Below are 21,977 nucleotides of genomic sequence, written 5' to 3'. Positions count from 1 at the left end.
TTATAAATGAGAGCTTGTATTGGGATTAGAAAACACACGAGAATTTATGAACTAAATACTCAGATTCTTCAGACTGGGTATGTGCTAGATTATTCATTAATGTTTTGCATTTGAGAGGAAGGAATAGTATGGATGTAGGTTTAGTATTGGGGGAAAATCGAGGGTGTATGTCTTAAGCGGCAGAAACAGTGTTGGCAAGAGAGGACGGTGAACTGAAAAAAGGAAAATCCAACTATGATTCTCGTATTTTGGAACTGTTGGCATACAGGCGGGTTAATGACAAGGGCAAGATACTTTCTAAACATGGGTTGGTAGGAGGTCGAAAGTTTGCATTCGCCAAGGTGAATTGTGCATTAATAAGGAAGCACAAATAAATTCAGCATCAGAAGAGGGGGCCACCCATATCACTTAGTCCGCAGCAGAAGATTAATAATTTCACGCAGAGTGTTGAAGTCTCGTGAGGCAGTTCGGGGGTAAAACTTTCGCATTTCTGAGACGGCCATATGAACTTCGGGTTGGATGTGATACTTCTTTGCAAAACCAATTAACTCACCAAGCTGGGCCGCATGGGTTATGAGTTTGAACCATTATCCTCCACGTAAGCTATTTCGCTGTTGTTACTCTCAGATTTATTCTGCCTTAATTGAAACATTATCACATTTTGTAATAAAGTTGGGCGTAGAATTGGGTTAAAATCTATATGATCTATATGTGAAGGAAAAATCTGGGAGAATTCTGATTAGTGTTATTCATAACATTTCCTAAAATATAAAATTTTCTTAGTTGCTCCTAAAGTGAAGGTTTGAATTTTATGCCAAGTATTTGATGGAATGACTTAACCAGTTTATGGTGAGATTAGACAAACTACTGAAGTTGTTTCCAGCTTACTTGAGAACTGTTTGACGAAATTTCCCTCAGTTACACATTCAGTATTTGACACAAAATTAAGGGCAGAATATTACACTTACCTTTCAGGCTTTCAAATCCACCACTAAGCCCAAAGTAGATTCTTGAGAAAAGCCATTTATTCGATTTGTAGTTCTTGCATTACAATGCAATAATTCTGCTACATTTGTAAAAATTGGCTAAATTGGTTCATACTTCCACCTGGAATAAGGAAAAGTGAGTTAAGTAAAAAAAAACTGTGCATTTGGTTGGTTCCCGTTCAACCTTTCTATTTTTCTGCCTAAATTAGCAAAAATGTGGCTATATAATACAAAAACCTATTACTTGAGGTGTAATAATTTATCCAATGAGGTTTGTAATCAGTTAAAATATCAGAGAACATGCAATATGTTATCTTGCAAGTATAGACTATGTATTGACAAGTGGGCAAATGACAATCACGTGGATATTTCAGTTCAAAAGTATGTAGCAACCTAAGAATCCTTTTCCGTGATGTATCTAGAAAAAGGAATATATAAAATTACAAGATTTGTAGCTAGTTGTTTCAATGGCCATTTTTTATGTTAGCTTCAGCAGAATAATCTAGTAGAAATTGTATATAATCTTCATTTTCAAGATCAACACCATTTCATCCACCTATAGCACAAGTTGCAACCATACAATGGCACAAAATCTTGAGACTGAGAACCAAAACATTAAATGTAATGTTCCCTTTTTGGGACATTAGAAATATTGAAGCCTAATTTAATATAATGTTAAAATTGACTTTGAGACAGACTCAAAATATTAAATTGTCAATTTAATGTTATAAAGTGGACAAAAGGCCGAGGAATAAGACGAATAATCAGAGGGAAGTTGAAGAGTCACAGGGGTATAGGACGAAAGCCAGAGGGAAGGCGAAGAGTTGTAAATATGTGTATTAAAAGGGGAAAGAGGCTCATTGTTGGCATGCTTGATTTTATGATTCAGTTCAATTTTCTCTCTAGTGAGAGTTTTCAGGAAGCTTAAGCTTTCAGCTAGTTTGAGGACGTAGCCCCTCGTGTTGGCAGATAGTGGACGTAAACCCATTGTCCCGGGAAACATCATTTCAGGTGTTCCATTCGTGCTTACAGGTTCTTATTCTAGCATTCCAATCTGACTGTTAATCTGTATTTAGGATTGGGTTTTGTACTGGTTATTGTATTGCTATTGTAAAATGCAATAAAGTATTTTAAGGAGTTATAAGAGTTGGCTGGTTTTATCTTATTGATTTGTAACACATGGTTATATGCTCGATAACTTGGATATTATTATGAAATAATGGGTTATATTCTTGTGGAGAATTCTTCGGGTTTTATTATAACATTGTACTCCATTTTGCCTATATGTGAGTTTGAATGTTATATTTGAGAAAAGTTGAATAAATCCCTATTGAAAATTCTACTGGTTTTCGATTGTGCTAGAAACTATCTGCAAAGTTTTATTTCTGATTATATTGTTAAAAGAGAAATCAGTTAATATCCGGATAGGGATATTACATTAAATAAATTATTGCCATGTAACTGCGACATAATTTGCTCATGGACTAATAATATATAGTTGTTTTCGTATGAAGTGTCTCTGGGCATAACTTTCCTTGACAAAAAACAACGAAGTATTTGCGGTAAAATCATAATTCAATCAACATTGTGTTTCTTCAAGGACAAACAAACACTCTCCATGGAGGTGGAATTGTTACCACTTGAACTAGTTTGTGTTTTCTACCTACCTGAATGAATATAATAGAAGACTTTGTACCTATGCCAAAACTTGACGGAATCAATTTGCTTCAGAGACATGCATTTGTCTGGCTTCTTCAGACTACAAGCCAAACTTCAATAAAGTCGAGGCTACAAATGTCTCATGGCCAGAATTTGGGTCTTCAAATTTGAAGATTTTCTATTTGCACCATGTGATGACAAATCTAGAACATGGTATATGTATACTCAACACAAAATTTCCATATATTTGCACCAAAGACTATGACCAGGGGAGAGCATCACTGCAGTAAGGCGTATGATATAGCTATACTGCCATTAAAATCTTGTAAGCTTGTTTCCATCATATAATCCTTCACTCCCTACGTACAAAATTGAACATAAATAATTCACAATCACAAGATGGACAAAGGAAAGTAAATATTAACTTACCCATCAAAACCTAGAGTAAATTAATGACATTATTTTGCATTTAAATTTTAAACAGTTAAGATTCCATTAATATTACTAAAGAGAAATTCTGCAGTGCGAGACCTAAACATCTTAAGTTTGTGTGATCTACCAATGGTAATATTTAATGCCATCCGTAAAAGCAATCGACAATTTTGAGCACCTAAAAGTAACAAGAGACCTCAAGACAAAAGCTAGAAGTGTAACTTTGAAGGATTCTGACCAACTTATATGGGTGAACCCTAAGCATATCTTGAAAGGCAATTTTATGCAGTATGAAAATTATAAATGGCCATATGAGAGGAAGACTCATTCATTACAATAATAGATAAGCTTCTATAATTAGTTAATGGTTATCTATTTGTAATCTATTGTAAATATTAGAATGTTTCTAATATTAGTTAGTTTGAGACTCTGTAGTTATTTGTTAGCTTTCTTTAGCTTTCTTTTAGCTAGAATAGAATGTTTCTATTCTTTACGATCGTTTCCTAAGGAAACATCGTTTTATTCTTTTGTATATATTGACCCCTCGGTCTTTGTTAATATCAAGCAAGTATTTTACCAATTACTTAGTAATATGGTATTAGAGCCAATTCTTTGAATTTTTTCGAAAAATATTATAATTTCTTGTTCGAAATTATAAAAGCAATATTTTTCGAAATTATTTTCAGTGATATCTGCTTCTTACGACCATTTTTTTGCAACTGTCGTGTTTTTTTTGCGGCAAAGCTGTTTTTGTTCAAAACCCGAATTTTTTGTATTGGGTCATATTTTTTTACATATTCTTGGTGGGTTTTTCAAGATCTCAACTAGTTTGTTTTATTTTTGTGCCTCGATTTTTGAGCCAGTGGATCTAGAAATTGACAAAATATCCTTTTTGGGTTTTTCAAACTCTTTTGGGTACCACTTCAATTTTTTTGGGTCTTTCTTTCTTTGCCTCAAAGTACGTGCCTTCACAAATTGTCGCGCTTTTTCATTGAAAAATGTGCTATGGCATCTTTGACTAATATTCTGTTCGAGAGCAATTCAAATTTCAATGGTCGGAATTATGGCACTTCGAAGCGACGAATAATAACAATTTTTGAATATCAGAATACTGATTAGATTGTTCTGGGTATTACACAGTGTTTGACTACCCCTAGCATTGATCAAGATACATATGATTTGAATAATCGAGAGGTGGTGATGCTTCTCAAATTATCTGTAGCTGATGATTAGCTCTTTCAGATTACATCCGACAAGACAACTATCGAGATATAGGCACATCTCAAAAACCTTGATGAGACTTCTGACAAAAGAAGAGCTTTCTTCTTGAAGAACACTCTATTTTCTATTATCATGGATGAGTGAACATCGCTCCAGGCTCACCTGAATAGGATCTTGGAAATTCGTGATCAGTTGCTTGCCATTGGTCGCAAGATGGAGGAAGAGGACATTGTGGTTATCACTCTTTGGAGTTTAAAGATCTACGAGCATTTTATCGACTCAACATCATTTCTTCTGGTCTTGATCTGAAATTCATAGATCTTTGCACACTTTTGCTTCAACAAGATCGGTGGAAACAACAATTCTATAGTAGTTCTAGCTCCACCTCCACAAAGTAAGCGTTTGCTACCAAATCCTTTCAAAAGGATACAGGCAAGTCTCAATAGTCTTCTCAGTAGAAATCCTCTGCTCCAGGTTCAGAAGGATCTCAAAAGAAGAACATTCAATGCAACTATTGCGACAAGTTTGGTCACATGAAGGTTGAATGTCAGAAATGCTTAGCTACCCAGTTAAAGCAATCAGGTTCATAGCCCAAAGTGAACAGTTCAGAGCACACCGAGCACATAGAATCTGCCTTTTACGCCTTCATAGCTAAAAGACCTGCAGAGCATGTGAAGTCATCTGCCTGGTACATTGATTCAAGTCCCTCTCGTCACTTCACCCATTGCAGAGACTGATTCACTAACTATTTGCCTTATTCAGATTCTGTTATTTTTGGTGGCATAGAAGAGTACACAGTTGTTTGCAAAGGCAACATTTAGATTCAATCTGTTGGGAGGAATCTCATTTTCCTCAATGTGTACTAGGTCCAGGGATGGAACTAAATCTACTCTTAGTCAGTCAATTGCTGTAGCATTCTCCACAGTTGGATGTCACCTTCCATTCACATTAGTGTACCATCACTGATAGGGTGACTCAATCTATTGTCGTAGTGTGTCTTGAGGATCATGGTCTTTTTCAACATACTGATTTTGGTAATTCTCGGAACTTAGCTATGGCTGCTCGATGGTCTTCTATTAGCATACTTTGGCATCAATGGTATCGACACTTAAATGTACATTATCTCTCTTAGCTTGCTCGAGAAGAGCTTGTCCTCAGTTTGCTAGAGATTCAAACTTCATACATTCTCACCAAGCCTCTTGGTCCTAATACATTTGTTAAATTCAGAGGACAACTTGGTGTTGTGGATAGATTAAACATTAAGGGAGGATATAACGATAATAGATAAGCTTCTATTATTAGTCAATGGCTAGCTATTGTAAATATTAGAATGTCTCTAATATTAGTTAATCTGTAGTTATTTGTTAGCTTTCCTTTAACTAGAATAGAATGTTTCTATTCTTTATGATCGTTTCCTTAGGAAACATCATTTTATTCTTTTGTATATATTGACCTCTCGGTCTCTGCTAATATCAAACAAGTATTTTACTAATTACTTCGTAATATTTTGACCAACTATATGGGTGAATCCTAAGCATATCTTGAAAGACAATTTTATGCAGTATGAAATTTAGAAATGGCCATATGAGAGGAAGATTCATTCAAGAAAGGAAAAATTGATTGAGTCAATGGCAAAAGAGAAAACCTATTCCTAATCATTATTTGAATGTATTAAATACAAAGCATCAAGTTCCTTAAGAACCACCATAAAAGCGCCAACACATGATTTGATAATATAAGTAGAAAAATGATCTTGGATCAACAAACTCGGTTGCAAAATCATATAGGACAAGGAACATCTCAAAACTCTCCAAAAACCCATGGCTAATGTTCCTCCACAAGTTCAACAGAAGCCGGTAATGTGTTTATTTTAAGATTCTAAGATGTAAAGGGCAATAGTTATCTCTTTGTGCTAAAAAACAAAGCACTGACCCATTTTACCATGGAAAAAGGATTGAAGCACCCCAATAGTTTCTTCAACCTTCTCATGGACTTACAATCTCACTAGTTTATCACCATATAGATAGCTTTAACTTTTAAGGGTGCTTAACACCTCCAATAGCTTAAACAAGCTACAAGGAGGTAATCAAGCAGTCCGTCCCTTTACTTTTATGGATGCTTGACATTCCAATAGCTAAAACAAGCTACTCGGAGGTAACCAAGCGGTTCTTCCCTTGTAAAATCTAATGCCGGAAGGTGACAACTTCCTCAAGGTAGAAACCCAACCACCTCGAATCAAGATATAATAAAAGGAAAGTAAGTAGTCCTTGATTTCTGTACAACGAATAATTGTTCTATCCAATGTCACAGTAGTGTATAGGAGAGAAAGTAAAGTAATCCTCTGTCATCACTCTTCACCACACGCACAAAGATGGCAGTCCCATCACCTTAGAGAAATGGCGGTCAGCCTTGATGTGTAAAAATCAAGTGTATATTTTTAATCAACCACAACGAATCCTAAGGCTGTGAGTATATAATGGCATTGAGTATCATTGGGCTAGGTGATGGTGCTTGTTGACACAACTTCAAGCACACATCCTATGAGTAATATAACAAAGCACACTCTACTTGGAAGATAAGAATCAGTTCTCCCAAGGCTCAAATACCTTTGGTTGAAATTACTTAATCAAATAGCCAAGTATGTGCTTCTTTTACACTGAGGGTACTGTGGAATGTAAGTCTATGATGAAATCTCTAAGCCCACAAGGAATTTTGTGTAATGTGTAGCAATATTCTTCCCACAGCCATGTTTTCTAGTCTCCTCCTGCTATTTAGGATTGTGGCAACATTTCTTCAATGTAGAGGGGATTCATGGTTTTCCAATGGGAATTTCCACAGGTCTGAGATAATAGTGGTTTGGTATATTTTGAATCAATTTAACCTCAGTTAGGAAATAGGTGATTCACTAGGCAAATTCTTATTATTGGATCAACCAACATATCCTGTTTTAAAATGTACTTAAATCATAATTGTAAAAGAACCTGTAGCTCTAAATGACATTGAAAACAAGGCTGTACTATCGGAACATTGTCTACGAAGTTTCCGAAAAAAGGTTACAGAAGAGATAGAAGAGTTCAGGGTTAAAACAAACTCATTTCATAAATCATTCAAATCTTGATAACTTTTCAGTATGGCCATGGGTTTCTTCTTGTCAATGCTAATGCTTACAAATCCCTCTTCTTGGCTGATCCTCACATGCCCTACCTGGTGGTTGCCAAGCCAGGATTTTCCTGTATTGGTCCAGATGCAGCTCCAAAACCTAGTAGACTCCTGCAACATTTCTGCCATGAAACCCTAATCCTCTACTTGTCAACGCCATCTTCTAGCTGTTTGAAGTCACTAATTATAAATATTTATTATTTAACAAGAATGCATTTAAATCTAAATTATGGTAAAATTAAATATAAAGAACTAAATAAAGAATAATAACATTGGCAGATAAAAAAAAGGTAAAAAAAAAAAACTGATAAAAAAATCTTGACAAAAATAAATATAAAATTCACTTCCACATTAATTTTTAAATCTTAATTGAAAAATTAAAACTGTGTTAAAATGAGTAAATATTAATTAAAGCAACATTGAAATTTTAATATTGATTATTTAGTAATGAATAAATAATTAAATATAGAATTTTTATGTATAATTTTGTTTTGAAAATCTCTAACCTTCAAACAGCATAACATATGCAAATATAAATTTATAAACAATTAAAATAAAAAACTGTAGAAACTAAATAATCAAATAAATAGTACAGTTGTGCTGGAAGAAGAGCCAAAACAATGTCTTTTAAATAGAAAGAAATTTCATTTGTCTTCCTCATTTGGTGTAGGTTTGATTTATATAATAAAAAAAATGCACAATTGAATTCTTTTAAATTAAGTTTATGAAGATCCATATCAAAATATTTAAATCCAATCACACAGTATCTGTTATAGCTGGAAAATCAAGTTTTACTAGGCACACTTGGGTATTGTATTTGATGTGTAGCCATGCAGTATTTGATATGGATATGGTGGTACGTGCACCTAGGAAGGTGCGTAGGGGTGTCTGGCTACTCTGCCAAAAAGAAAAGTGTTTTCTTGTCAAACCAGGAACATAAGGAGCATTGTGAACACTTCACATCTTATCTTGGCTTCACCCAGATATCATTGAATTGGTTCTAATTCTTGTGTGCTTTGTCATGTTTAATGACAAAAAACGTTTCTGCAATTATTGATTTTGTGTTTTCGAATCCAGTTCTAAACACCCACATGTTTTTGGATTCTTTGGTCAAATAATGTGTGTTGAATATTAAGCAGGCCATTGTGAATTAAATAATCTGTAATTTTGAAGAATGACAATATAAACACAGAATTAATTGTCAGGAAATGATGAATTCTTAAATTGATGGTCAAGGAGTGAGTGAACTACATAATGTATGGTTTAAACTGTACAATATTTTCTGAGAATATTATAAATAAGTAGCAAGTTAAGCAGGCCTAATCATAGGGAAAGCTCCATGGTTAAGTAGGTTTGAGCCTGGGCAGTGCTGAGATAGGTGATCTCTTGAGACATGCTGATGCTTCACCTATATGGGTATCACCTATTTGAGCATCTCCTAGATGCAACACAGATAAAGTTGACCATTTAATGCCATGGAAGAAGGGTTTTTGTGAACCACTGCCCATGAAAGATGGGTCTTGAAGAGCTATTCAATCTGACGTTTCTTGGAAAGTGATAGATTATTTCAAGGGTGCCATGAAAGTGGTACTGGTACTGACAAGATAGATTGTTACCGGCACTGGTACATCTATTTTTGAAAAATAGGAGACAGTTACTTGGAGATGCCATTATATATAGATGAAAACGTGGCTGATGGGTCTTGAAGAGCTACTCAATCTGATGTTTCTTGGAAAGTGATAGATTATTTCAAGGGTGCCATGAAACTGGTACTGGTACTGACAAGATAGATTGTTACCGGCACTGGTACATTTATTTTTGAAAAATAGGAGACAGGTACATGGAGATGCCATTATATATATATGAAAACGTGGCTTGTCTGAGTAATAAATATATTTCTCTACAATTGAGAGAGAGAGAGAGAGAGATGTTAGTCTTTTATCTCATTGCACCTGTGACTCTATGTGTATAATGATACCAGCCCCGTTCCCCCCCCCCCCCCCCCCCCCAAAGTCTTTAATGATGACCCCATGCTTGTAACATGTGATACCAAATGATCTTCAGCTCATATTTGACTGATCCCTGCTTCTATATCAAACTTTGAACAGAAAAACAAATCCTCGCGAGGATGTTACATTCAAAATGAGCTGAAAATATGACCATCTAGCAGGAGTGGATTAATCTTTTTTATTGCTACCTTTTCATCTGCAACACATTAACATGGCTCACAGATTAATTAAGCTTCCAGAACATGACTGGGATAATATGTAACGTTAGTGCCATACCACATTTGAATTTTCAGTATATTTCTTGCATGCAGAACTGTTCTTGCTGGTTATGGGTTATTTTTGTTATGGTAAATCAATGTTGTTGTAGTTGTATTAAACAGAGGAGATGAAAATCTCCTTTAATAGATTTATGAAGACGATATTACTAGAAAAAACAATCATGAACTAAAGACAAAAATAGAAGCTAACTAATAAACTAAAGACTAACAATTAAAGAAAGACTACAATACTACCCTCCCCAAACGGTCATCTAACTGCTGTCTTTTGGTCACAATTTTTTCAAAACACTCTGCAGCTGTTGAGACCCTTCTTGGATCTACAAAATATAAATGATCAAGAGCCAAAATCCATCCAGAAAAGAATAGAGAAGGGTGTCCCTTGCTTCAGAATGCTTTGCAACAAGAGACAAGAGCCTTCTGTCAGCAAAACATCCGAACATAAATCATCACAAAAGCATCCAACCTGATGTTGGATAACGGAGCTGCTCCTCCCTAGAGACAGAGACAAACACTGAGAACAACTAGCAGATTTTAAGGAAAAATTGACAAACCCTCTACACTTTGCACATGAGCATGATGTTACAAGATTCAAGAAGAGATGGCAGATTAACGGATTTCCGGATGATTCATTGATTAACAGAGGAACAAATGTGTTCCTTATAAAGAATTACAAGGACGTTGTTTATAAAAGAAACAACGTAGACTGAAGACGGAATTAGAAACAAAACTAGAGACAGGATAGGAAACATTCCTATCTGGACTGAAGAAAAAAGAGACGGGATAGGAAACATTCCTATCTAGACTGAAAGACGGACTACAGACAAGTAGTTGACTATTATAGAAAGTATAAGATATTATCTTAATACCCTCCCTTAATGGTCAACGTACGGATGTTGGAACATTTTGGGATAACTGAGACCCTCCTTGGATCTACAGAATGTTGAAACCAAGAAGCTTTGCCAGAAGAGTGCTATGACTCAAAATAGATTACAAAGCTTCGTTTTTGTGAGAAAAACGGTAAAACCCAGAATCTCACGCAACCTTGCGTATTACAGACAACTTGAAATGATTTTTGAGGAGAAAATCAACAAACCCAGAATCTCACACAACCTTGCGTATTACAGACAACTTGAAATGATTTTTGAGGAGAAAATCAACAAACCCATGAAAAACAGAAACAGATTCAAAAGGCGAAAAATGCAGCTTCGCCTTGATCAGGACCCAGAGAAGTCGGACGCTGCGTAACACCCAGAACAAGTTGATCGGTGTTTCGATATTCGAAGATTGCGATGATGCGCTGCTTCCAGTTTCCATAATTGTGGCCATTGAATCGTAGACTGCCCTCCAACATCAGATTAGTCAAAGATGCCATTTGCACGAAGTTCGAGGCAATGTTGAGGCTGACCCAGAAAAAAAATGACAAGTGCCTAGAAGAGTAGACAGAAAACCCAGAAGGAATCTGCAGTCGCAATGTAAAACTGCCGGCTCGAAAATTGAGGCACAAAAAATGAGGTACCCAGAAAATTTTGACGAAGACCCAGATGAGGTCTCGAAAAACCCACAAGGAATCTGTTATTTAAAAAGGAATCCGATTTTGAAAAGCTAGGATTTCAAGCAAAAAAGCGCCAGGTCGCTAGCTCAAGAAAAATAAATTCTTACTTCAACTCAGCTCATACAAAATGCGAAACACCAATCAGCAATGTGAATGCCCAAGACACGAATGTAAGGCACAGAACTCGGATGCCTAACTGCGAACACCAGTTGTTTGTAGAGCCCAATGAATACAGGTCGCGCTCATAAAAAAATTGGTCGCAAGAAAGAAACGAACGTAACCCATAAATAGGTTGTGTGAACAATAAGACACAACACGCAGGTCGCGAGTGGAAAAGAAGCGCAGCTTGGTCGAATGCGAACGTGAATGCAAGCAGAGAACAGATATCAAGAACTAGAATGTGAGCGCGAGCAGAGAGAGGACAAAACACGTGAATGCGAGCAGAGCGAGAACACCAGTAAATTGCAATTTTAATGGTGCAATTTTCCAGTTCGGGATTTTCAGATTTTGAAAAAAACCCTAGTCGAAAAAATGTGATGATCTCCAAGATTCGAATACCCCCAAGATTCGGACAGACGAAAGTCTTCACAACAAAACTGAAACCCTAGCTGGGTTTATGTGAAAAATCTCAGAAATTTGAAGTATTTGTTCAATACTTATACCAAGCTCTGATACCATGTTACAAGATTCAAGAAGAGATGGCAGATTAACGGATTTCCGGATGATTCATTGATTAACAGAGGAACAAATGTGTTCCTTATAAAGAATTACAAGGACGTTGTTTATAAAAGAAACAACGTAGACTGAAGACGGAATTAGAAACAAAACTAGAGACAGGATAGGAAACATTCCTATCTGGACTGAAGAAAAAAGAGACGGGATAGGAAACATTCCTATCTAGACTGAAAGAGGGACTACAGACAAGTAGTTGACTATTATAGAAAGTATAAGATATTATCTTAATACATGATGCCCTAGACAGATTGCAAAAAGCCATGATTTTTTTGTAGAAAATTTGGATTAACCAGACACGATTTTTGAGGTGAAAAATTGATTAAAACCAGGCAATAGAATCCAAGACACACATCAACATATGAAGCATTGTTTAATGGGTTATTGTACAAATTTCACAACATTCCGCAGTGGCTGAGACCCTCCCTGGGTTTGCAAATTGTTAGAGACCAAGAACTTTTGCAGAAGAGTACTATAACTCATAACAGACTGCAAGAAGCCACAAATTTTGTGACCTAGAAACCGAAGTTTTACAAAGCATCGCCTTTTTTTAAAAAAACAGTAAAAACCTAGAATCCCACACAACTTTGCTTATTACAGATTCCAAAAAACAAGTTTTGAAGAAAAACTTTACAAATCCAGAAAACAAAATCACACAGGAAGATCACGGATTACAGATGATCGGATACAATTTTTGAGGAAAAAATCAATCAAACAGAACATGCACAATTTTTTTTGACTAAATTGTCGAAAGATGTAGAAAAATTTGGCGAAGACTCAGAAGAGATCTCAAATTCCGACTGCTATGGAATTTGAGACACGAAAACCAAGGTACCCAGAAAAATCTGATGATGACCCTAAGAAAGTTGTAGATGAGCTTCAAAAACGAAGCTGCATGTGAAAACAGCCTCGCGAGTTGCAGACAACCATAGATGGGTTTAACAGAGGTAGAGCAAGCAAACCCACAGAAATACTGCAAACTGATTATTGAACAGAACCCCTGACGGGTCTACAAATAAATGGATTTGAATGGATTTATTTCAAAAAAATTAAAAAACATAAGATTTTATAATGAAATTCTTAAGTTCTCGAAAAATATTTCCCAATCTCTGATACCATTTTACAGGCCAAATGATAGAATAATGAGATGTTTATTAACAAAGAACGGAAACATTATAGAATGTACAAAGATGTCTCTAAAACGAAAAATGCATTGACAAAAGACAGAATAGGAAACTTTCCGATACAGACTAAAGATGACTAGATGACCATAAAAAAACATTCTATCTTGGAAGATATTATCCTAATAATTTGATTATGGATCATAATGTTTAAAAATCTCGTGGCCAAATTTGCATTTGCTCGAGTTCTGAGTGAAAAAGCAGACCTCACATGACAGTGGATTATAAATTGTGTTTGTAGGATTTTTTTCATGTTTTTTTGAGCAGTGGAAAAGCACGAAAACCCTCACTTGACATTTTGTAGGTTGTATTTTATTTTTTTCGATTTTTTAAAACAGAGATGCAAAGAAACACAGGCTGGACATTTCCTACAGTCAGAGATGTCTCCACCCCATTCCTGCTAGAGAAAATATGTCCTGGTCCCAGGGACGCATTCCAAAGGGTTAGAGATGCGTCTTTCTGCAACCATGTATTATGATGATCCACTGCAAACAGCAATAAATCATTAAAAATAATAAACAACAACATTTACTAAATTTATTAATTTTTGGATTTCCACAAGTAAAATATTCCCTTCCACTCAATGTCTTACAAAGACTATATTTGAATGCAATATGTAGTACTAAAAGTTTGTGTTTCCCATGTGAATACAGATACCTTAGAACATCTATTTCCCTGAGAATATTTATGCATATGTTTATTTATCTATTTCTAATTTTTTTTAATGCTTATGAAACTGATTGTCAAAAATATTTGGTTTCTGGTGGTTCAATGCAATTTAGATGTTAGTACTAGTTTGATGGGGTTCAGGGCTTAACATTATCTGTCACTGAACATTGACTTCTGTAATCCAATGTATCTTGATCATGCATCTAATGCATATAAAACTGGAATCTGAAACATAGAGAACTTCTCTTGTAATGCTTTTGTTTTCTGTTGTGTGAAGTGTCAACATACACAATGAAGATGAATTTAACACTAGAGTAATGTGTTTTTAATCTTACATTTGAAAAGGGTATCTGCATTTTAACACATATCCTGTAATCGTTTACTAGTCTTTTATTTTGCTAATGAGCTGCAAGTCTTGTGAGAGATCTAATCAAGCATTTCTTACTTGATGCCTTTCTGACAAGGCTCCAAGTGCAACCTTTTAATGATTATATATATTATAACTCGTAATTCTTAAATTTCATGCAGAGAAAAAATGGAGGACTGGTTTAAACTTAAGAGAGAACGTTACAGAGGTTTCAATCGGTATGTCAAGGAATTTCATAAAAGGAAAGACAGAACATATCGTGAAAAGGTTGAAAGGATTCAACGGGAGAAGATTAACCTGTTAAAGAATAATGATGTGGAAGGGTATCTTCGGATGGTTCAGGTATTTCAGTTTCTTCAATTCAATCGTTGGATTCCAAATGTATTTTGAGCAGTCCAAACATAGTTTTCTCTGCTTATTTTGTTTTTGCTCTGCAGGATGCCAAATCTGACCGTGTAAAGCAGCTTTTGAAAGAGACTGAAAAATACATTCAGAAACTTGGACAAAAGTTGCAAAATCAGAAAGTTATGGTGAGGAGTGAGATGGACGAAAGTCGAATAGTTAATGAAATCAATGGGAATGAGATTAGTTCTGGGATCACAGAAGGGAATGATCAAGCACAGGCAAGGATCTTTAGTTTGTTTATCTCAATTTTAGTTCTTTTTAAGTTTTTATACATCCCTCTAACGAATGACAAATTTTTTTCTTATGCAGCATTATCTGGAAAGCAATGAAAAGTATTATCTAATGGCTCACAGGTATAAGTATCTTATGAATTAGTTCTCTGTAAATATTCCATTTAAAGTACAGTTAAAATTGTTGGTGGCTGGTACTTGTTCAGTGTTGATTATTTTGGTTGTCAGATCTTACTTATAGATATCTTATATCTTGATCTACCTCGGTAACATTTTCTTTTCTTGTGTTTCTCTTAGTTTGTGTATACTTCCAAAAAATCTGATCATATTCCTTTCACATTATACCATATTGGTTATGATTTTTTTTTATCTCTTAACATCATGCAATCTGGATTTTATACTCAAATGCTTTTTGAATTAGTGTGAAAGAGAGTGTCTACGAGCAACCACGTTCATTGGAAGGTGGGAAACTTAGAGAGTAAGTCATCTTTCTTGCAATTGGCAATGTAAAAAGTTCTAATAATTTTGATTGTAAGAAAGAAAATCATGTTCACTGTATCATAGCATTCCTTTATTTTTTATGTGTATATACTATATATCTTGCATTTTAAGATATGGTAATGCATTATTCTCTTCCTGCTTCAGATATCAGATGAATGGGTTGAGATGGCTTGTATCTTTATACAATAATCATCTCAATGGTATATTGGCAGATGAAATGGGTCTTGGAAAAACAGTTCAGGTAAATTAACATAGCAAGTCAACCTTTCTTTTATCCAGGCCTTTGTTACTTACATCTGTCTTGATGATTGGTAATATATTAATGCTTATAAATTTCAATGTGATTAACAAAATATAATAATCAAAATGTTTTTATTGAAGCTTAAAAAAAATTGCATTCAGAAGATGTTAGTTACAATATTTAGATGTAGACATAATTATCTTAGAAGAGTGTGTTATTTTAAATTCTAATTTTGAAATTCTCAGCATCATGTGCACATAATTATCATTGATTATTGAGATATAGCTCTTGAAACACAACACCAGCTAATGAAAGGACCAGGATACATATTTACTAGCCATTAGGATAGCATAGTCATACATGTGAAAGAGGTAAGCTTTTCGTAGCAGTTTGTCCTATCTTAACTAGCTGCAGCCCTTCATAACTAAAATGTAAAAATTAAATTTTAATAGAACAGTAAATGCTAGTAAACTCCCACCTCTATATATAGGTTAAATGCTATTTATAACATTTGATGTACATGTATTAAATTTGAGGGCTACAAACTTTAAAGCTATGCTACCCCAAGTTTCCAGAATGGGAGGACAGGGGAATCGGTTTATGGGATGGATTTTTTTTTCCTGGGGCAGGGGATGGTAGGGGAAAGCAGTGGGGGTAGCTATATAAAAAATAGGGAAAATTTTTAATATAGTGGAAAATTTTAAATATTCATATGAAAACATGGACAAAGTATGCTTATATACATTATAGAACCTTAACATATAACGTTTGTGTTAAATAATTTAAATTGGGAGTTCACATGATAGTGGAAGTCAAACACATTATCAAAATTCAAGCCCTAATTTATGGGCAGCCAGGGGCTAGAGTTTCTGGAAGTTTATTAGTTTCTGGGACAGGTAAAATTATGCCAGAAACACATCCCATGTAACACTGCTTTAAAGCGAAAACACAAGGAGCTAGATTTTTTTTTACTTGGACAAGATTAATCATTTTTTCTGAATTACATTGCATAACTTTTGCCTATGAAAATAATTGTTAGGAGCTGAAATGGAATGCACAGCTATTAGTTTGTGTTTTGTTGACAGAAAGTCTCTGAGTATCCTCTGAACAATATAGGTTTAAAATCTATTTCTGCTACACGCACATCTGAGGCCGAACAAATAGAAATTTCCTGCTACTAACAATTAAGGCTGAAATTTAGAATTCTACTCTACTTGTAATGATACTTTGGCGAAGAATATACGGTAATGATCATATCATTTAGATTTTAGTGTATTCTGATGTTTAGTTGATTTCTGTCGCAAGTGTTTCTATACAAATAACATCATATATACAAGACAAATCACAAATCTTTATAAGATGTTATTCATATACCAAGATGCTATAAAATTCTTTCGGTTTTATAGAGAAGTTGATGTGGTTATTTGTATACCAATAGAAGTAATCAATATAATTTAGATGAATATAGAAGACCCATAAAGGAATTTCTTGTTGCTGTTTATTTGCAGGTGATTGCATTAATATGCTATCTAATGGAGACAAAGAATGACAGAGGACCTTTTCTGGTTGTAGTGCCATCCTCTGTATTGTCTGGTTGGGTTTCTGAAATCAGCTTCTGGGCTCCTAGCATTTCTAAAATTGCATATATGGGCTCTCCAGATGAGCGCCGTCGATTATTCAGGTGGTGACATGAGTTGCAAAAGTGTCATGGGTTACTTCTGTACATGTTATTTGATGGTTGATTAAATGAATATTTGACTATTCTTGTGTAAATGTTTATGGCTATCTCAGGGAAAAGATCTCTCAGCAGAAATTTAATGTCCTCTTGACAACATATGAGTACTTGATGAATAAGCATGACAGGCCAAAATTGAGTAAAATTATGTGGCATTATATCATTATTGATGAAGGACATCGTATAAAAAATGCATCGTGTAAATTGAATGCCGAGCTAAGGCATTATCAAAGTACTCACCGGTTGTTGCTGACTGGAACACCGCTCCAGGTTTGATAGATGATCAACCTGTGCTTTATTCTGTCATTTGCTATAGGATTGTGATTAACAAATGTGCATGTGCATGTATACATATACCTATACTTACATGTATGTGTATGTATATGTACAAATATATATGATTTATGCAGCTATACCTGTGTGTGCATGCGTACCATACATATAGGTGTATGCGTATATGTGTACAAATATATTTATGTAATTTTATTGTAGTAAATTAATTATAAGTATATAGTTTCTCGCTTTTTGTGCTGTTCTCTCTTCATTTTTCAGTTGGACAAGCACTGGCAAAGTTCATACCCATTTCATTCTTATAACTTCTAGATCATCATTTTTCATTTCTTAAGACAGAATAGTCTGAAGATTCAAGAAAACTTAATTTATTAATACTTTAAATATTTTGTAAATTATAATATTATCAATAATTTGCATTTTACTCCAGAATAATCTTGAGGAACTCTGGGCTCTTCTGAATTTCTTGCTCCCGAATATTTTCAACTCATCAGAAGATTTTTCACAGTGGTTCAGTAAACCTTTTGAAAATGTAGCAGAAAATTCTCCAGATCAGGTATCTAATGTCTTTTTACAAAAGATTATATGCTACCTAGCAGTGCAAATAGAATGTCTTGTTTTCTGAACTGTTCTCATCCTGTTCAAATCTTTTATTGCTCATTAGCAGGCCTTGTTGACCGAGGAAGAGAATCTTTTAATTATAAATCGCCTTCATCAAGTATTGCGTCCGTTTATGCTTCGGAGGCTAAAGCACAAGGTATGATCCCCACCCATTATATTTTTGAAGTTTTTAGAAAATTTGATGGCTTTAGTATGAATGCAAACTATCATTTTCCATGTTAAATAAATTGTTTAAATGCATCACTTAAATACTTAAGAGTGCATAAGAAGAAGTTTATCATGGTCTTTATGTTTAAATGGTATGTACTATAGCATTTTTGAGCTAAACTTGTGTTTAAAAATTGACTTATATCCTGATTGACTAGAACAACACATACTCATCTATTTTTCTGCTTCATTGCCTGTATGTTTCTGGCCTAGTCATCAATAGCTTCTGCTTGCTTCAATCATAGTTAACTAGCAAAGCTCATAGGACTTTGCCAGTTTTATTGAGTGAAGCAAAATCATCTTTGAAACATCAGGCCACATTTTCTTTTGGAGCTGATAGAAAACTGTGAGGCTATACCATTGCCCTTTTGGCCATTATAGGCCTAAACTCTGGTGACACAATATTTTCTTCCTTCATTTCCACCAAATATCTATGGTCCTATGTGCTTGGTCACTTGAGCATTAATGAAGAATGAGTGTTGGCAGTAAAAATGAGGATGATTAAGCAATGCCCTTTGAAATAGTGCAACACATTCATTGTTTGTGGTGTGGTAATCCCATTAAGGCTTACACATTAATCTTAGGGGTTGATTTATGACACATAAAATCTTGTCAGGATCCTCAATTGGATTGTGTAGTATTGAACGCACAAGGTTGTGGGTTATGAGTTGAGCTGTGTTAAATGTCAAGTATCTTAATGAAATCAAGGTCATAAAGTGAAGATATTCTTTTCAGACAAGCTGTGATTCTTTATATAGGAGAGATTAGAGTGAAGCGTTGAAGGGCTTTACATTAGATTCAACAGGTCTTGCCTTTTGGGTTGGTTCCCCAACTAGAGTTTGTGCCTAACCTGAATTGGATTTGGTGCTTTGAAGAGGGTTGGCACTCTCTGTGCGTTGTGCTCACTCTTGTAATCTGGGTTTGTGTCCATTTTGTTAATGAAATCTTTGTATGCCATAGTTTCTTACCTGCGTTTAATGAAACATTAAATTCGAAATCAAAACATCATGACAAAAGAAAACAAAATATAAATTGTTCGAATTTGTTGCAATGTCAAACAAAATGCATTGTAATATTTGTAAACTATTCAAGGCTCAACCGAGTTCATAGAGATTAAAGAGACAATCATTGTTTTCTCGCTAGTAAGATCCCTTGGCCACACCAATGATAGAGCCAAATCTGGGCCTTTTGGTTGATGAATTGATAAGGCAGGATACAGCCAATATGGGATAAGCCCCTGCTTACTAAGAATTCATTATATTATAGCAATTAAATATGATGCATGTGGGATAAATCACATTTTGTAATATTAAAAATTTCCTTGTTAGAAAGAGACTCCTTTCTTTACTCTAGTGCTTGCATTTGCTAAATTGTAACATCCATTTGAACGTTAGATGGATGCTTCCCAATATGCCAAAGACAATTTACTCAGGCAAGGATTCATCTAGTGGCTGGTCATTTTGAAGAACTGTCACTAGTCAGGTTCAATCATAGATTTTACAGTATGGAATGTTTGTCCAAACATTCAAGCAATGCCCCCATTATCTTTGTGATGAGCAGTAACCTTGCCTACCAATCAATATCCACTTCAGTTGTTTGGATGCTGTCTTTCACTTATACAAAAAGGGGAATTCATATAGAAAGAGACTCCTTTCTTTACTCTAGTGCTTGCATTTGCTAAATTGTAACATCCATTTGAACGTTAGATGGATGCTTCCCAATATGCCAAAGACAATTTACTCAGGCAAGGATTCATCTAGTGGCTGGTCATTTTGAAGAACTGTCACTAGTCAGGTTCAATCATAGATTTTACAGTATGGAATGTTTGTCCAAACATTCAAGCAATGCCCCCATTATCTTTGTGATGAGCAGTAACCTTGCCTACCAATCAATATCCACTTCAGTTGTTTGGATGCTGTCTTTCACTTATACAAAAAGGGGAATTCATAACAGAATTCACATATATTTAAAATGATTTTTTCAATATGATAGTAGACCACACTTGAACACTGATATTACCAATTTTAAATAGAATTGGGGAACAAATAATATCTCATCCGTTAGATCGACAATCCATCTTACAGTTTATATATAAAAAAGTACATTAACAACATATTGGTTCTATGCTGCATAATCCTGTCTGATGGGTCAATATCACAAGACAACTTGCGTTCCAAGGTGGAAGCGCCCATAGTCTTGTAACCTTGATATGTTGCAATTTCTTCTTGCGACTCCAATCTGATTCCTAACAAGAGAGACTTGCATTCCTATGCCTCGGGAAGAGAAATTCGGATTTAATCTTTGTGTACTCACTGCAGTCTCTAAGTATTGAATGTTAACCATCCACACTGCACAAAAATGCACTTTCCTATATACTTGGGGATTGATGTTGGTCAAGTCTGGAACGATGTGTTAGACTCTGCAACATCATAGTGTTTTCTTGTATAAGATAGTCTAGTTGTTGTTGGATCAGCATTTCCTGTGCTTTGAAAAATACCCTAGGACATGAAACCCCTGCCCTTGTTATAATTTTGAATTACCCTTTTAGCAACTTAAGGGCCCGTTTGGCAATGGGAATACAAGTGGAATAGGCATATGTATATTCTTAAAATTTTGAATTCTCTGTTTGGATGCACCAAATCGAAATTGGAATAGGAATAAAATTGGAATACGTATTCCAATTTTGGCCCAAAAATGAGCATTTTCTATTCCACCTAAATAGGTAGAATAGGAATACATATTCCTATTCCGATTTTTTGTTTGTTTTGGAAAACTTAAATTTTTGAGTCCGTGAATTCTGCATCAAATTTTGGGTGAACCAAACAAGAATAGAATACGTAACCCCATTTTCTATTAAAAAATAAGTATTCGAGAATAAGTATTCTTATTCCCATTTTTATATTCCAGCAGCCAAAAGGGCCCTAAGGGAAGGGTCTTGTTACTGTAGGAAAGGGGACCCTTTTAATTTTGCTTATCGGTTAAGTTGCTAGTTATTGATTCCCCCCTAAAGTTACATTTTCCTAAGTTGTGTTTGTCTTTTGGGTGTGGGGTGTGTATTTTTTAGACAACAATTCATTTAAATTGGGTCATGATAGCATGCCAAAAAACCTGATAAAATATATAATGTGGGCCCAGTGGTATTATTTAAATAGATACTTTTCTTTACCTATGTGGGATAATGCCATTTGTTGTAATATGCCCAGAAGAATGAGCGGACCCACAATGTATTCATTTTTTATGATCGTCGGATCATGGGAGATCTAACGGTTGTCCTATTGTCGCTACCACAAGATGCAGGGAGTTTAATGAAAGCGACCAAGCAAAATGCTAACATGCATCCAAGTGGGTCCAGTTCTACAAGAAAGTAGTAAGTGGATGGTCATTTTCTCAACCGTAAGATTTAAGTCGATTTAAGGACTGTTGCTTAGTCGCTTTGAAAAAGTGTAAGGCTCTTAACTAATGCGATAAAGCGACTGTGCGCCACGTGTCCCAAATCAAACA

The 21,977-nt window shown here is 35.0% G+C and overlaps 1 protein-coding gene across 6 annotated transcripts in view; it reads left to right on the top strand.

Moving 5' to 3' along the window:
• The window catches only part of LOC149566981 (uncharacterized), a 128,147-nt gene that overhangs the window by 60,522 nt on the left and 45,648 nt on the right, over window positions 1-21,977 (top strand). For 5 of the 6 annotated variants that reach the window (XM_089820184.1, XM_089820189.1, XM_089820188.1 and 2 more), the window contains exons 10-18: window positions 14,407-14,587; window positions 14,683-14,868; window positions 14,960-15,003; window positions 15,302-15,358; window positions 15,526-15,622; window positions 17,131-17,303; window positions 17,414-17,627; window positions 18,079-18,204; window positions 18,313-18,405. In XM_089820184.1, coding sequence (XP_089676310.1) covers window positions 14,407-14,587; window positions 14,683-14,868; window positions 14,960-15,003; window positions 15,302-15,358; window positions 15,526-15,622; window positions 17,131-17,303; window positions 17,414-17,627; window positions 18,079-18,204; window positions 18,313-18,405 — 1,171 coding nt within the window. The remainder of the gene's footprint in view (window positions 1-14,406; window positions 14,588-14,682; window positions 14,869-14,959; window positions 15,004-15,301; window positions 15,359-15,525; window positions 15,623-17,130; window positions 17,304-17,413; window positions 17,628-18,078; window positions 18,205-18,312; window positions 18,406-21,977) is intronic. The other variant, XM_089820185.1, reaches the window with a different exon arrangement.

Source organism: Cupressus sempervirens, chromosome 3 (assembly GCF_028749045.1).
Source record: "Cupressus sempervirens isolate cs-2001-9-10 chromosome 3, ASM2874904v1, whole genome shotgun sequence".
NCBI lineage: Eukaryota > Viridiplantae > Streptophyta > Pinopsida > Cupressales > Cupressaceae > Cupressus > Cupressus sempervirens.
This window is presented reverse-complemented; position numbering and strand designations above follow the sequence as displayed.